This window comes from Aquila chrysaetos, chromosome 22, assembly GCF_900496995.4.
Source record: "Aquila chrysaetos chrysaetos chromosome 22, bAquChr1.4, whole genome shotgun sequence".
Taxonomy (NCBI): Eukaryota; Metazoa; Chordata; class Aves; order Accipitriformes; family Accipitridae; genus Aquila; species Aquila chrysaetos.
Window position 1 is genome coordinate 19,980,145 of NC_044025.1, and position 17,678 is coordinate 19,997,822.

Genomic DNA, 17,678 nt, shown 5'->3' on the forward strand with positions numbered 1-17,678 from the left:
CAGGGGCAGGAGTCCCACATCTCTCGGCGGATGAGCTGCTCAGTCTCGACTCCTGCGGCTGCCTGCGCCCGGGCAGGCTGCAGAGCTGCGGGGAGGCAGCCTTGGCCTGCGGGAAGCACATCTGGCTCTGGGGAACTGTTGGGTAAAAACCAGACTCTTCCCCCCTCCAGTTTTCCTTGCTTATTTGCACCTCATCGGTTTTAATGAATTGGCCTCCAAGCCATCTAAAATAATGCTGTCCCTTTTTTAAGGCAGATGACCTTCAAATATTTCTGGAGAGTATTACGTCAATTCCTGTGTCGCACTTTACTTCTCCCCCCCCCCCCCCCCCCCCCCCCTTCATTTCCTTTTTCTTGTTCTAAAAGTAAAAAGAAAACCCAACACAAAAGAAAACAACTCCTGATTGAGTCTGCCAGTCTCGCCAGATCCTGAATCAATATGCAGCCTGGCTTGCCTCATGTCTGCGCTCCAGTCAGCGTCATGTGAACTCTGCTGTCTTTGCACACTGAGGACAACTAATCCGCAGACGAAAAGTACAGTCAGTTTCTTTAGTTAAAAATAAAGTGGCGTGTCTCCAGATAAGTTATCCAATTAAAAAAATAAAGTAATCAGAGCCTCCTGGAGTAGTATAGAGCCCGAAAAACATGGTTTAAAGCCAATTTAATCTTTTTTTACTGAAGAGATATGTGGCACACAGCAGGGCATTCTCATTTCTTTCCCCTCTTGTTAAACCACAGTTTACACACGCATTTTTCTCTACACCCTTATTCTCATTTTCCTAGGGAAAAAAGTAGTTTTTAATATGCCCAATTGAAACTCGACCCTAAATCCAATCGTACCTGTAGTGAATTTGCAGCAAACTTTGGAGCAACTTCTCTTTGATCAGTTAGTCTTCTTTTCATGACCACCTTCCTGAATTCCATCCCCACCAGGAGGGGACAGGAGTAGGTTTGGGGCACGGGCAGAGCCCATGGCAGGTGCCCAGTCCCCGCAAGGCAGAGCACCCATATAATGAAGGTGACAGCAGTGCTGGTATCGGAGACTACGATCCTGCTTCTGGGCAGCTTCACCTGGCAGAGGGCAAGTGCCTCCGCATTGCATCACATCCCTCCTTGGTGCTGTGCAGGGGCACAGCTTGTATCCAAGAGCTGCAAAAAATAGGCACTATTCTGCAAATAAGTGATTTCTCAGTGCTGCTGAAAGAGGGATGTTTCAAAAGCCATCTTAGTCTGCCTTGTGTTTCTCCCTTCCTCCCTGGAAAACTGTCCCTAAGAGAACTGAAATTTTGGCATCTTATGCATGCTGTTTTTTCTTGAATCGCTTACCTGTATTTTATTAAAGAAAAGTTTATCCCACAAACTGTCATTTCTAATGATCCCGTTTCGAACTTCAGCCTTTTTCCGTTTTGCAGCAAATTCCAGAATCCAGCGCTTGAGGGACGTATCTGCCTGGCTGAAGATCTGCGGGAGTGCGGGGTGGCAGGCAGCGTGGCACCCAAGAGAGAGAAAACATCAACAGCTATTCTTACAATTACAGCTATGCAGTTCTGCCGGTGCCAGGTAGGCTATAGTTACATTAGCAGTACAGTTAAATAAGACTACACTAAGGTTTTGTTAGTGGGGGGGGGGGGGGGGGGGGGGGAAGAGTGCTTTGTTTAGCTCCATTCGCTATTGTATGTGCTGTTCCTTTGGGGAAAAGAGAGAGGATGACGGTGTAGGCTTTGACTAGATTTACATGACTGCTATTTCTATATGACTTCCATGATAAGATTCAGTGAAATCATGCAATCTGAGCAACTAGGAATGAGCAACTTGAATACTAGAGCAGATATCAGCACTGGTTGATGCAGTGATGGGGGCTGCGTTTACCTAAGCTTAATCAGAGACCAGCATGAACTACACCTCCACAAACAAGAAACCCCCAGTGCCCATCCCTCTAATGAGGCACCAGAACCCCTGATCCAACAGTCCTGACCTTGGGGAAAAATTAAACCAGTAGCTTGTGCTTAAGCTCTTCTTTAGAGGATAAGTCTTCTGAGGAATAAATATTCCCAGCTGGTCAAACAGATTTAACATGATGACCAGACATGCCTGTCTTAAATACCTTTCAAGACTATCTCTTAGTTTTAAAGATTTCTAGATCCAAAAGCCAACCTCACATTTACACTGCCTAAATCCTCATAGTCCTTTTGCAGTTCCTGATTTTCAGCTGTCATCGCCACCAGAAAGAGAGACTGAAATTCCAAAACCGTTTGAAGGGCACAAAAAGTCCTAGTGCATCCAGGTTTGAGTGGTGTTTCTGTGACGAAAAAATCCCTCGTCTCTGGAAATGTCACTAGTAACCTCAGTGAGAACAGGGTCAGAAGCTAATACAGAGGGATTTCATATTAATGTCTGCAGTCTGTGTAAATGAACGTAATACAGACGTAATACAGACTGGAGCAGCTGTATCAGTTACACAGGGTGAGAATGTGTTTGCAGTAAGGCAGAAAGAGTATAATCTGCTCAGGAAATCTCCATGACTAAGGGAATTCTTTCACTTAAGTACTAAAGGGACATAGACTTCATTATTACAAAAAGAGCAAAATTAAACTCACCTTATCATACATTCTGTTTAACAGCCGCGGCACGACAGGGAAGATGGTTGGACGCAATGCTTTCATATCGTCAGATAAGAGACGAATATCTCCTTGAAAGAACCCAATTCGCCCTCCATGGCAGTATACTACAGACTGATGGGAAGAAAAAGGAACGCATGTAACCTCTTTGCTTTTAATTCCCATGGCAGAGCATCCCTCCCAAACACAGAAGTGCCTTTCCTGAAATTCTACTCTCAGTAAGGCAAAAATGGGGGTTTAGATATATGTATAAATGTAAGCATAAATTTTGCACTTAATAGAAATCTATGGATAGTTCTGGGCACTTCTCAGAACTGGCAATTCAGCATCCACCAAATTTGCTACTGTTTCTGGAAGAACAAGGAACCAAAGCTTTTAGAATGGATTTCCCTTCATCCCCTGCATACGGGGATGGAGAAGTCCAAGTTATGGCAGATTCTGGATCTGAACTTCTTGTCTGAAGCCCAGACCTACCATAGCAGCTCACAGCATGAGGACCTATTGTCAATAAAGAAATGCATATTAAGAAACATTGTAAAACGTACTGAGCAGCAGCCGATTTTTAGATGTTAATACTTTAGTTTTGTTTAAATACAACAATATAGACTACGTTAGCAATACAGTGCCTGATCCTGTATCCCAGAAATAGAAGCCCACTTCATAAAAGTGCTTTACTTGTATGGAAACTACAGATCCAGAAGTTTTGTATTTGGAAAGAAAACAGGCCACTTTAATCAGATCAGAATAGAGCTGGATATGCGGGATCGGGCAGAGCAGGCTGCCTGCAATGAGCCAACTGGCAGCTGAAGCAGCAGCTCTGGTAGTCAGTAACCCTACGGAGAACTAGTCACTAACTCAGTAAAACTGGCATTTTATCACCAGAGAGCATTCGGAGACCAGCATCACTACCCTGCTTTTAGGGTGCAAGCAGGAGAAGGCATCCTCAGCAAACTGCCCACGATGCTGGGAGCTGAGTCCAGCCTTCCTGAGCCCAGACCAGTACGCTCGACTTTTCTGAGCTCTCCAAGGGGTAGATTGAGAACATCAGCTCCCTTTCGTGTACCAAAAATTCCTTAAGAGACACCTAAGCCTTTTTGTGCTACTCCTAAAAATCTGTAATACTAACCGGAGTGCTCTCACTGCTCTGTCAACCACTTAGAGACTGTCTCCATCAGTTGAAACCACAGGAATTTTATACATGTGATGTGGGTTTAACAAACATGATACTGCCAAATCTGTGTTTTACACTGCACACAACCATGAATTTAAAAAAAAAAAAAAAAAAAAAAGGAAAATATAATCAGTGTGCTCATTGGGAATTATAAATAACTACTAGAAATTTTTAGTTTGAAAGAATATATCTGTAAAATTTTAACTGCAAATTCCAGGAACTAATAATGTTGGCTAAAACTAGGGAAGTTGACACAGTGCTTTCTGTTCAGAATGCTTTTGAAAAAGACTTTTTAGCTCTTTTGAAAAAATCTTTATATTAATGAGCTTCTTTAGCAGGGAGGATAAACCTGAACACCCTTTGGAGGCCTGCCTCTTTCAATATGGCAACATCCTATGAAATGAGGATATTTCAATTGTTTCTAATTTTTTTTTTCTCCCCATCAGATGACTTCTTAATAATTATGTTCTTGTTTGCTGGCAAAACAGATTGCCTGAATAGTGGTGGCATACTGACGAACTTGCCTTACAAGTGAAGAAAGGCTGGGCTGTAATTCTCCAAATCTTTCATGGACTTTCACTTCCAATTTGCAAGTTTTTTAACAGGGCAGAATATATTATTTCTGGCACAGATGTTATGAAGAAGTGGGAGGCTTACGTTCGGATGCTTGTCTGACTTAAAAAGTATGCTTTCAGCCCAAAACAGCCCTCCCTGAGAAAGTACAGAGCTGCAACTGAATCCAGATCCAGTCTTCGCATATTGGATCAGTTTTTAGTTCGCAGCTTCTCAGGCCAGGAGAACTGATGCGATGCTCTCATCTGACTTGCCTAACACACCGACTGCAGCACAAATTATCACCTGTCTTTTCAGAAAGGGATGTGAAAAGTCAGTTCTGCGGGCTGGCACGAGTTAGCACTTCTATTTGCGATTATTTCCAGGGGACGCTGGTTTCCAGTTAATGCCCACCGTACGCTGCCCTGCCAGGAGGATCACGTGTGTCACACCATGATCTTACTTTCCTCTTTTTCAGTGTCTGCAAGTTTTTTTGCAGATCTGCTTAATTTATGCAATAAAAGGATTTTAGCTGATGTAGAAAATGGCACAAAATTATTTTTACTCCCATGATACCTGATCCTAGAGTGCTTTGAAAAGCTGCCCCCGAAATTGTGCAGGTAGCAGTTTCTGCTCGTTGATGAAGGGCTGTTTTCCAATCTCAGAGCCACCAGTGTAAGCTGGAGAGCTTGGGAAACTCTCCTGGAATCGCTCTGGACTCAAGGGCCATGTCACCGAGACGAGAGGCCGGGCCCTGGTGTTATGCACGTGGCACTTCTGGAGTACAAGCTTTTTTAGTGCTACAAGATATCGCTGGTTATTTAGTATTTTATTCATTTTATTTTATTTTTTTTTGGTGTGGAAAAAGATGATTTCCACTGACACTAGGACCTTACCTGTACCATTCTCTCAAACATGTGTGCTAAAGGCAAATAGGAAATGTGTACATCCTCACAAGTAGGAGACCACTGACTCTGGAAGAAAACACAAGGAGCCCCACGAGGCCTCGTCAGTTCAGGCAAGTTTCTTACCTGTATAACTCTTTCAAACATGTGAGCCAGAGGCAGGAAGGAGATGAGCACATCGTCCTGTCTCGGAAAGATCACTTTCTGCAGGTGAAGGGCATGGGAGACAGAAAGGAAAGAAACACTGACAGGAAGACAACAAGAAAGTCAAAAAACAATAAAAAGAAAAATGGCACCAGAGGAGCAAAAGGGTAAAGATTGTCAAGAGAGGAAGGGAGCAGCGTACGAAGTGAAGCGTTAAGCCACAGCGTCAATGAAGCTCAGTTAGCAGGAGGAGTAAAGAGCACGGAGATGTACACAGAGGGCAATGGAGAGGTCTCTCCATGGCAGAAGGCATATCATATCCACACAGCTCACGCTGGGAACGGAGGCTCGCCCTGACAGAGAACCCAATTTTTATTCTCTGCTTTCCACCACGAGGTGCTGAGACCACGATTTGCGCTCTCAGCTGTGTGCAGACCTGCAGGAGCCTCCTGGGAGTCAGCGGGGCTCTAGAGGTGCATCACTTTTGCACATTGCACAGAGCCTGTCAGAGATTTACGGTGTTACTAGAGTCAAAGCTATAGATTTTTTCTTTTCCTTTGGTTAATCATTGATTTGAATCAGAGCATGTTGGAAAAATTAATGATTTTTTTCAGCTGCAAAAATTAATGATTTCTGTTAGTGCTTCTCATAATTTTAAGTGATTAAAATGTGATTTTAAGGGCATTATCATTGCCCCACAGACAGATGCAGTGGAGAAAAAGAAGGCTGGACAAATTATGCAAAAAATAAAAGTGACCAAAGTCTTCAGTTTGCCAAGGTTTTAATTCTGTCTTGCAGGCTGGAATAAACAAAGGCCCCAAGAGCCTTACCTGATCCATGCCCCAGAAGAAAAGCAGCCTTTCTACCTGCATTTCCAAGGGTAAGGCTTGCCATAATATTACAGATTAGAAAAACTGAAAGCTTGATTACCCAATAACTTGCACCAATGCCAGTGGTTAGTGGAAAATGGGTATAAAAGCTATTAGCTCACCGGATTAGCAGTTTATACCCACTTTGCATTCTCCACTGCTGTGACAGAATCGATAGCCTGTGGCTTGGGACATGGCAGTAGATGGAAGCACAGGAGTTTCTTCCTCAGGGAATATTTTATTGAAGTTAAATCTGGGCAAGTCAGATTTGGGTATGCCCTCCCAACCATTACCTAGTGAAGTCGAACACGATTGACCACGTGGGTGTTTTCAGCATCCCATTTCATATTATTTTATGTGTCAGTCTGAATTAAGCCATTAGGGCCTACAGATCTATTTATACATTACTTCAAATTGGCCTCGTTTACTGCAAGCACAGTAATGTAAAACCATTAGCATCACTAGCTATGCTGCTTTTTTTCTTTTTTACACTGCTTTAAGTGCCTAGATAATAAATTATTTGGTTTTAAATCGGACCAAAATGATGACATTGAATAGTATTTCACAGTTGTCCAGTTAAACATAAAAATGAAAACAGCTTCTTGGCATTTAAGAACAACCTTATAATAAAGCTCTAGATTCACTTCAAAAAATGTTCCATTTATAAAAATCAATGAACTAAGCATAACTGGCACAAGAGTATGTAAACAGCAAATCTACAGTACTTCTCAGCTTTAGGTATTTTTATTTTATTAATTTTTACTACTTTCAAGTATTTTGCACTTTGATCAATTTCATTACTGTGGTTAGACATTGCCCTAATTGTGTGGATCAGCTACAGGCATTTACACTCTCACCAGCAATACTCTGGTGACTGAAGCTATTGAATTTACAACCACTTACACCAGACTTATGTCTCAATCTGATACCTTCGAGATTAACCAAAGAGTCCCATTGCCATCAGCGAACACTAAATCCATTTCTGTGGGCCAGTCCTGGAAGATGCTAAATTCCCCATGCTCCCTCTAAATTAGTTCTTTTCCAAAATAAATCACAGAATCACAGAATGGTTTGGGTTGGAAGGGACCTTAAAGACCATCTAGTTCCAGCCCCCCTGCCATGGGCAGGGACACCTTCCACCAGACCAGGTTGCTCAAAGCCCCGTCCAACCTTGAACACTTCCAGGGATGGGGCATCCACAGCCTCTCTGGGCAACCTGGTCCAGTGCCTCACCACCCTCACAGTGAAGAACTTCTTCCTTACATCTAATCTAAATCTACCTTCTTTCAGTTTAAAGACATTATGCCTTGTCCTATCACTACACGCCCTTGTACAAAGTCCCTCTCTGGCTTTCTTGTAGGTCCCCTATAGGCACTGGCAGGCTGCCATAAGGTCTCCCCGGAGCCTTCTCTTCTCCAGGATGAACAACCCCAACTCTCTCAGCCTCTCCTCATAGCAGAGGTGCTCCAGCCCTCTGATCATCTTCGTGGCCCTCCTCTCGCTCCAACAGCTCCACGGCCTTAACACCCCTGCCCTTTGAAGACATATCTACGCATCAGCTTTCACTCGCGCATCTCGCTGCCCCTGCACCCAGCGAAAACTCTGCGCTTGCGAAGCCCGAGGGCTCGCCGCACCCAGCTGCTATATTGGCATTTCGTACTGCAAATAACCCGAGTCACCACCCTGCAAATACCTGAACATGTGAGTTCAGTGGGATTTCTACCATCGCATGTCCAACTTTCTTTACAACAGTGGTCTGGAAACCTCAGAAAGTTCAAGGATTAAGATAATAAGACTGCAGTATTTTCAGCACCAATGATAAGACCAGCAAGGGGTATAAGGTAACAAATTGTCCATCCCATGCGTACATCGCTACTTTATATAATTGCCTGTTTACTACAAAAAAAGAGATCCTTTATATTTGTTAGGTACAAGCTGTATAAAATCCTCAACATGTCATGCTAAAGCAATTCTGCTTCCTATATTGTTTCTAAACACAAGTTTATACATTGCATGAAACATATTATATGGGTACTTGGCCAGTGCTATGCTTTTTTAAAAATATGTATAACAGCAACAGAGATATACTTTAATATCAACGAAATTAACCATTCTTGTAAAAAATGTGTATGTTTATATATATATATATATATACACACACACTTTATATGCAGAGAGCTTTCAGATAAATGAGGACATTGCGTGGGCACAATGGGACACAGAGCACAATTGGACTCTGTGCTCTTTTTCAAGCACCAGTTGCAACTGTACAGGGCTTGTTTGCTCTCCTAATTCTTCAAAAGGAGTTAATTAATTGATTTACAGGAGCCAGCATTACTACTCAGAAGCACTTTGCGCCCTACAGAGCCAGGGAGCCAGTGCTGGAAAGGGGATTTAATGCCCTCCAGGGCTGGAAAGGGGATTTAATGCCCTCCAGGGCTGTAAGCTCAGACTTGCTCCTGTTTCCGTGGATTTGGCCCTCCAAGTAAGAGGAATTTCACATCTTATCTGCAAGAGCGCATTTCCAGCCCATGCAGGGACACAGCTTAACCCACACACTCTGCACATGGCAACATTTTCCAGATAAGGGTATTCACCTCCGTCACTTTCAAAAAGCCTGAAAAATCAGCAACCACGTTCCCGTGAGTCAGCATAGCACCTTTGGGGTTTCCTGAAAGGAAACAAAGAGTGACTTTAAAAGATGAACCAGTAGGTAATTTCCAAAAGCTTAACAAAAACCAAACCAGGAAATGGTTAAAATATTAAGTTCTCTTTTTGAATTTTAAAACTTATGTAATTTTTGCAGTCCTTTCTGTGCAGTAACATGCACCAAAAGCACTTACTGCAATACTCAAAATTTAATAAAATGATACTGTAAATACAAATATTTCTACTGGAGACTCTGAACAACAGTTTCCACCAGAAATAGCCCAACTGCAATTTATGAGAGCACTCAGATGGAGCTGCTTGATGAGCACGGCCATCAGACCTGGCTGGCTGCTCCCAGCCTCTCCAGGTAGGATTTATTTCATACAGATTTTGACTAAGAATGATCTTGAATACCAACAAACCCCATTTAAAAGGCTGGTAAGCTCTTACTTAGCCAGTGCACTGGATAACCTGAACAATGCAGAAAACAGGTAATACATGGTAAAAATTAGGCTACAAGAAGACCCTATGAGACTCCAATTAAGGGAAGTCGTTAATATAGTCAGCAGCAGAGCCGAGGTATCCTGAAGGTAGCACCAAACCCATTAGGGAGCTGGCAAAGCCCCCATGTCACATCCCAGTGCCTGGCACCATGCCTGCAGTGTTCCACCTGCCACCCATGCAGGCACCTCCACACCATCAATATTTGCTTTTTCACCCCCTATTCTCTTCTGAGCTGAGAATCCCCCTTTGCACCGTGATACATCTTTTGCATTTCGTATCTGTTCGTACGCCAAAATACGGGGTTTATTAAGCAGCAAACGCCAAGGCTGAAACCTCCGGGTGCACAAACCGGAGCCGAGGGTCCCATGGGAAACGCCTTGCCTGCAGTGCTGGCACCGAGGACTCTGCATGTCCTCCTGTCACAGCACTGTCCCTCCTCATCATCCTCAAAGGGTTTATTTCTGAAAAGAAGGTGTAGCTCAGCTTGAATAAAGATTACAGAGCCTGCCTCTCTCTCCAGCGCGTTTTTAAGCAGATTGTTTTAATTCGATCACACCACTGCAGCGTAGCTCCTGCTACGCCGTGCGTAAGTACTCCTGCAAGTACCCTGTGTGGCCCCGGCACGGCGGGCACAGGAGCTTTGCAATGCTGTTAACGATGGATGCAACAGCCTCGCAAAATTGTAAATCAGCCAGAATTTCATTCTGGCTTCCTCAGATTAGGAAGGGGCAATGGTGTTTGGTGAATCGGTTTCAGCACAGGAAAATACGCTTAATCCTCTCAGTTTCAGAGCAGTTTGCAGGCTGTGTCGCTGGCAGCCCTTTGGTGCGGGCACGCACCCATGTGGCAGAGCCTGGCTCAGGTCCCGCAGTGCCGAGCCCTGTGCCCTTCCAGCTTCTCCGACATTGCTTCGACCCAGCCTCTCAAATAATTAAAGGCCCAAACAAAATTAGTAATTATTGCATGCGTTTATTGCACTAAAGTAGGACATTTCGAACACAATGTATTTTACTGAAAATCCATACTTGGTGTTCCAAGTGCCTTGGAGTAATTCGAACGCAGTGCACAGGAGGCTATTTTGGTCTGACTTACGCTTGTCCTCATCTGAAGCTCAGAGGTGAAGCTAGGGCTGACGTCTTTGCCAGCCACAACTGCTCCGGTCCTGACCTGTTGTACAGACAGGCTTGCGGGCATCAGCTCAGCCGGGCAGGTTTCATTTCAAGGCGCTTATTTTCGCAACTGGGTGCACACGTGGATCCGGACTTCAAGAAAACTCCATGAACCGATGTCAATTGTAAATAAATGCCAACAACCCAGAAGTTGCTCACGTTATTTTAGCTGCGTCTAGCCAAATAGGTGTGCTCAGCCCCTGCGATTCTACAGGTAGGCGTACTCCCGCGGCGTTCCACGAGTTTCTCTGCGTCGGCAGGTTGCACGCCCACGGAGAGGACGTGCTCGGTACTGGTTTGGAAATTCAAAACTGCTATAGGAGCAGCAGATCTGGCTCCTGCACCTTAACACAGCTCTTCAGATTTTGGAAGATTTCTCAGATGCTTTGAGACCTTAGACTCATTTACTTACTCCACCTCTAACTTTAATGCAAATTCAGTACCTCTGCTCAAATCCCCACGACATGCCTGGAAGCAGTGTGAATGTTCTGGCTCCTTCCCCCCTGTCCTGCCCACAGCAGGTTCAGCATCCCGGACAGGCTGTGGTGTTGATGGTGTCAAAGCAGAGCAGCAGTGTTAGAGCCAGGATAGCCTTCATCAGGAGAAATCCAGAACAAACCATGCTGCCACAGGGAGCTGCAGCTTTTTGGGCTGGGGGATTCCTGTAAAGTTTGACTTTCTTTAGTAGTTCTGTTTTAAGAGTTAACCCAGCAAAACAGGTGCCCTTTGCTACAAGCCCTTTCCCAGAATTACCAGTTTGAGAAAAAGGTTGGCAGTAATGCTGCCTTTAAAAAAAAAAAAAAAAAAATCAATGCCAGATTTCCAGACCTGTACCACTGCTCTCAAGTTTGAATTTCATTGTAAAGACACATCGTAAAAGTGAGTGTCCTGTTACAGAAATGGGTGCACTGCTATCCCGGGCAGTTAATAGCCTGGGTATGGCAATTTCTCCTTATCTTGGTGCCAGGCTGGTTTGACAGTTCTCATAAGCAATAGAAGAACCTTTTCCACATGGCAAAAGGGTCTTTCAAGTAGCAGCTCCAGCGCTAATTCGGTGGTGTGATCCATCAACATTTTGGGATGTAAGCGCTTTCCTCCCGCTGGGAGCCTCCGGCAGTCAGGGATATGCACTGGCAGGCTGTGAGAAACTGCCGGGAAGCAATTTTTATCCAAATGGTTACAGGTGGATCCTTGAGGAAATCACAGTTTGCTTCTCTGGAGTAGCCAGCATGAAAAATTGTATCCTGATGGTTTGGGGACAGCTGTGTGCCTTTGGCCTATTTCTGAGCGCTGATGATTTTTTGGTACAACAATTAAAGTTGGTCTTGTCATCTGACCTCAGCAACTTCAGCCTCTCCTTTCTCCCTGGAGAGGTATTTGGACATCTGATCCTATCAAAGAAAAGCACACATTAAACCCTGCTTCTGTTTTTTTTTTAATAAACAGCTAAAATTGTTTCCAATTCTACAGTTTCCAGGTAACAAAATCTACAGCTAAGATTTGTTTCACACCATACCAAAATATCTAGAGCCCTTCAGAATTGAAAAAGCCTTTGAGAACATATCCGTTGGAAGAAAATTCTAAATCTGGCCATTAAAAATATCCTGACATGGGCTATACAAAAAGCCAAGCCTTTTACATCAAAACATGTGGAAAATGGACCAGAGTGTTGATGCAGCCCCTGGGAAAGCCAGAAAGTGTTGTGCCAAGTCCTCCAACAGCAGAGGATGGACTGGTGGTTCACAAAGCACTGCTCTGTCAGAGTTTAGTTTGCAGATGATTTAGAGAATTTGAAATCTTTCATTTGGATGGGAGAAAGCAAATGAGCTCCCTGGTTGTCCTATTTCTGTAACTTCAGGCATGTTCCTAAGAAAAGCACAAAGTCAGAAACCGGCCCATGATTGCATTTGCGTATAAAAAAAGAAAATAAAAAAATCCTTCTCTATTCAGAATTTCTTATTTAGAAGTAAAAATATCAACAAAAATGTGGCTTGAAAAAAATAATTGCTCTGCACTTTAAAATCCACACAAACAAATTGTGCACCACTGTATCTGCAGGCATGGCTCCTTTGGTTTCCTTCAATTCCCATTTGTGCCCGGCCACTTTGCACTGGCACAGCCGGTGCTCACAGCATACACGGCTGTGATGTCCGTATCCTGACTGGGTTCCATCTTTTCCCTTTAGGAATTCCCACTGCTGAGACAGAGCAGTGTCACAGGCTCCTTTCACACAGTGCACTGCCTTGGGTACTCCGAAGCGCACAGAACTCAAAACTAAAGAAGGATGCATGAAGATAAAAAACCCCAAAGCCTTTTAATACATTTTGAGTTTATATTTGGAGTTGATGAAGGAGTTGCCTACCTGATGTGCAGTACAAGTCTTCTCCAGGAGGTGGAAGATGAAGATGTCCCCTCTTGCTCAGCCTGATCTGCAGGCTTTGCACTCTGCAGGCTGAGCAGCACAAGCAACGCCCTTCTTGGAGGGCAGCTTGGTGTCAAGCCGCATCTTCTGCTTGCCTAAAGGAGTGGAGGCCAAATCGAGGACGCTTTGGGGTAGGACCAAGCATCAGGTAATCCTGAGAGCACAGGTGAACCTGGAAAAGCTGCTCCAGCGGTCCCTGGAGCATTGTCCTTCCCTGCAGGTAAGTATAAAAGCAGTTTCCCAAGCAATCGTGCCGTTGCATCTGCGCTGGCTGCCTGTGTAGCTTTTTGGTAGATGTTACGGAGGTCGAATGCTCAAGAGTAGGAAATTCCTGCAAGCTGTATGAAAACCAGGGTCTGGAGAGAGGAGAAAGCACTGCGTCTGCTAAGAACAGACAGGAAAATGATGCTGCTCCTCTCCAACAAAAAGGGGCCAGGGGCACGCGAGTACCGGCAGCGTGGGCTGACCAGGCTCGTCCCCGAGGCTGCCCCAGCACGTGGTGGCCAAGGGCCAACCCAAGGACGTGGGCAACACGTGAGCAAGCTGGGGCACGCTGCAGAGGAGACGGAGGTGCTGAGGACATCGGGGGGCTGGGGACATTGGTGTGTTTAGGACACAGAGAATGGAAAGCTGTGGACCTGCTTTTTTTTTTTTTTTTTTTTTTTTTAAACATATGCAGAAGATAAATACCAATCAATCAAGTGCTTCACAACTACACTGCAAAACGGGAAGCAGAAACAGGGGCAGATTTCTAGACAACTGGAAAACCGTACTGCCGAAGTATATGTCGGGCAATTCGAGTGAAAAATAAATACATCATTATTTTTAATTTGCAATCTACAGAAATGTATATACATATATATTCTTAAATATTAAAAATGCATAGAAATATCACTGCTATATCAGTATAACAGCAAGTTTGCACATATTGAAGGGATATTAATAATTAATTTGATAATTTATTCTAACATTTCAAGATTAAAGTGCCTCTTTTACCTGTAGTGCCACTAGTAAAACAGACAATTGATAGATCTTCTGGTCGAGGGGGCTAGAAATACACAAGGAGAATAAGAAAGTGCCATCAATCAAATGCAGAAGGTCAATGGTAGACTGTTGTCATTGTATAAACTTAAAGATCAAACCAATTATACTTCAGCTCTGCCATAAAAAGCTTTCATTCCCCTTGGCAAATATAAAAGACCATCATAAAACTCTTTTTATCAGGTTTCTTCAGCTGATGCAGACTCTATTCCTCTCTTAGGTTTTGCTCCAGCTGCATCAAGGGCATGCTTTATCGTTAGAAGACTGATGGGATCTTTGTCTTGCAGTTAGTATTTTCAAAGACGCCATCTATATCTGTAGGTGTGTGAGAAAACTTGAGATAATTTAATAATTTCCAGATAAATTCTGGAAACGTGGTTATCCACAACAGTGGACAACTTTCTAAAGCTGCTGATTGCTCTCATTTCCAGTAGTATCTCTATCTTCTCAGCACCACTGCATGTGTGTGCTATTTTGGGTTCCGACTGAATAAATAAGCAGCCTGAAAATCAGAGGCTGCTTCTGAAAGTTTTGCACAAGTATGAGCAGCCAGTGAAAAACATCAACACAGTTTTCCAAAAATATCCCAGAGAAATACTGCCAAGTAGTGTTTCTGAGCTATAGAAACCCCACTGGAAAGCCAAGGGTGCAAACACATTCCCCCGGTGCCACCTGGGTAAGGTAGTGGAATTAGAGTGGCTTAACAATGGCATTTAATTACTGTCCCATTAACATGTTCAGCAAGGATGAACTATCTCAGTTAAGTGTCCCAGGCGGAGGGTATGAAGCCAATACTGCACATCTCCAGCGGATGGTATTGAGAGTCCCTGGGCTCCTCCACTGCCTCCCACGTGGAGAGGGTCACGGAGCGCTGCCCCTAAAGACACACAGGCTTCCTTCTGCCCAGAGCAAACCCTTCCCTCTCTTCGCAGTCAAATAAACGTAACACAGTCAGCTGCAATCGTAAGCGGGAAAAGCAGCATGCCAACACTCACCACAGGCACATGTCGACTCTCACGGCCACAGTCCTGAAAAAGATTAAGGTAACAAAAATGATTTCCACTTTAATTCCTGTGGTGTAACCCACTTGCTAATAATCTGCAAACCACTAAGGGAGACTGTGAGCTGCAGCAGAAAAATTTGTGGCTAACGCTTAGGTCATCTTTTCTATCCAAAGTTTCTTGCGTTAACTGCAATGCCATCCTTGGATTTCAAGTAGTGCTTGGGTTGGTTGAGCTGGATCCAGGCTGTTTCATAAAAGTGTAAGGCTGTAGGCTTACATGTAGGAGGACTGTGTCTCGGATAGCAGCCCCCCTTTCCAGGCTTAGTTAGCAGCTGATATCTTATCTGAGCAGGAAGGATTGAAATGTTGGCTCCTATCAAGAAGCAGTAACACTTAAGAGGCAACTGCACTGAGCCATGCATCAATATTAACAGCCACAGTCTGCTCTGCAGACACTGAACCTGCCATGCACTTCACAAGCCCCTGTATATTTTACCGTCTTCTTACAGAAACTACAAAATACAGTAAAAAGAGAGGGAGAGCAGACTTACCTCCACCTCCTGCATGGTCTGGATGCGAACTCCACAGTGTCTCCCTCTCTCTGTCAGCTCCTTCTCAAACGGGTCCATCAGGATGATGGAGCTCAGACCTGGCGTTTCTCTCCTCTCCACGTGGTCGAGGAGTATTCTGGCTTTTTCAGGTTTGTCACAAATGACTGTGGAAATGTCAGCTGGAAGAAAAGTGGTCAAATGAGTTTTTACAGTAGATCTTTTTTAATGCAAGACTGGCTACTGGCTCATAGCTAACACTGTATCAGTCCTGATATTCTCTTCAGGCTAACACCAGAAATCCTAGAATATAATATACATTTCTCTTAGAAAATCACTGCAATTTTAGCTAACCTAAATCAGTGCTGAAGCTGTACCTGACATCTACGACTATTCTGGGATTCAGTTCAAAATACTAAAATTTCTCACCATGTGGGCTAAAAAATCTAGGAGGCAAAATATAAAGCAGCACAGGAGTGGGTGGCCGTGGAGTAATTCCCGCAGCCAGAGCAGCCCCATCCACGGCTGTGCACGACCAGGCGCGTGGGAAATGCTGCGGAGGCAGCCCTGACCCAGCATGGGGACACACAGCTCCCCAGAAACTTCTCTAAGTGACTTCAAGACACCCAATCTTTTGGAAAGCAGAAGAAAATGAACCATTCTGAGCAACAAAACTGGTTTCTTAGACGATTACCTCAATTCTGTTTTTACCTGTGTTGACGATGTAACGAATGGCTCCAGGACCTAAAGTGTCATAGAGGGGAACCACCACCATGGAGTAGGTGTAGCAAGCCAGCTCGGAAATGATCCACTGCAGGAGGACATCAAAGCATGAAGGTGGGAAGAGGGCCACGGGAGCAGATTTAACACACTTGAGAACAAGCTTCAAGTATAAAGCAAGCTCACAAGTCAGGAACATTATTAATACAGCATCAAGTTGAACTTAAAATCTCACCTCTGGACGGTTTTGAGCAAAGACCCCAATGAACTGCTTCGTGGATGGCTTGCAGCCCTGCCGAAGAAGCCCTGAACCCAGAGCTTCTGCTCTTTCAGCCACCTGGAATTTGGAGAGGGGAAAAAAAAAAACCCAAAACATAAAAAAGAAGAATATAAGCAATACCAAACTAAGCGAAGAATTAGCTTATACAGGGAGGCTCTCAAATTATTGTATTTGCTGTCTAAAAGCCCAATTTTTTGTGCTATCATGAGCCACTAGCAGTTGACTAGCAGTTGACCTCTGTTTGGCAATGCCCCACGGCTTTGAGCATATCACCGCCACTGTCAAGAGGGGGCCAACGGCATTGAGCCCATCCCCAAAAGCTGACACACCCATATAACACCGGGATGTGCCCGGCTGTGGAAATCAAGAGCCCTCGCACAGCTCATTAGCAACCCCCTGGTCTAGCACGTGCGTGTTATCGACGGGCGCCTTAACACCCTTCTTCGGCCGGGCAAGGTGGGAGCGCTGGGGGAGAGGACTGCGGGGGGGTATCGTTTCCAGCTCACCTCCTTGTAGGACAGCCACTGGTAGGGCTGCTTGGGCTTCCTGAACCCCAGGCAGGGCCCATTTTCTGGAAGACACAAGCAGAGATGACGGAGTTACGGGGGCAGTGCCCGGAGTTTAACGCGCTGCCCAGTACCACGCTGCGGGGATGCAGCGGAGCCCTCAAAGAGTAAATCCGTTGTTATCAGGATGGGGCAGAGCTCACAGCAAGCCCCATCAAATTGACCACACGAGTGCAGTTAATGGGAGACCGGCTGCTGGGATGTCCCAGTCACTTCAGTCCTCCTCCCTGAGCTGCAGAGGGGACAGCAGCAGTTTGCCCCCAAACAGCCTCATTAAAAGCCATTTCTCCGAAGGTGGTGTGAGCATTAGTGTCTGATGAGGGCTTTCATCCCAAACACCAGCTCCCACTGCTTTTGCTGCCTTTTGATTTAAACACTTCAAAGTGAAAACTGCTATTTTTAGCACAGCCTACTCTGGAGGAGGGTAAAACAATACGCAGCACTACATGACAGGAGGAATATTTGAAAAGTTTAATTAATTTGCTTACTGTACTTAACTGCACAGGATCCATCCCTCC

The 17,678-nt window shown here is 44.6% G+C and overlaps 1 protein-coding gene across 5 annotated transcripts in view; it reads right to left on the reverse strand.

Annotated features, from left to right (window-relative positions):
* Positions 1-17,678, reverse strand: part of ACSL6 (acyl-CoA synthetase long chain family member 6) — a 60,631-nt gene that overhangs the window by 12,752 nt on the left and 30,201 nt on the right. For 3 of the 5 annotated variants that reach the window (XM_029997988.2, XM_029997990.2, XM_029997989.2), the window contains 10 exons: positions 17,101-17,165; positions 16,550-16,651; positions 16,306-16,405; positions 15,598-15,776; positions 15,039-15,071; positions 13,999-14,050; positions 8,856-8,929; positions 5,237-5,449; positions 2,597-2,731; positions 1,326-1,460 (listed from right to left, as the gene is read on the reverse strand). In XM_029997988.2, coding sequence (XP_029853848.1) covers positions 1,326-1,460; positions 2,597-2,731; positions 5,237-5,449; positions 8,856-8,929; positions 13,999-14,050; positions 15,039-15,071; positions 15,598-15,776; positions 16,306-16,405; positions 16,550-16,651; positions 17,101-17,165 — 1,088 coding nt within the window. The remainder of the gene's footprint in view (positions 1-1,325; positions 1,461-2,596; positions 2,732-5,236; positions 5,450-8,855; positions 8,930-13,998; positions 14,051-15,038; positions 15,072-15,597; positions 15,777-16,305; positions 16,406-16,549; positions 16,652-17,100; positions 17,166-17,678) is intronic. The other 2 variants (XM_029997993.2, XM_029997991.2) reach the window with 2 other exon arrangements.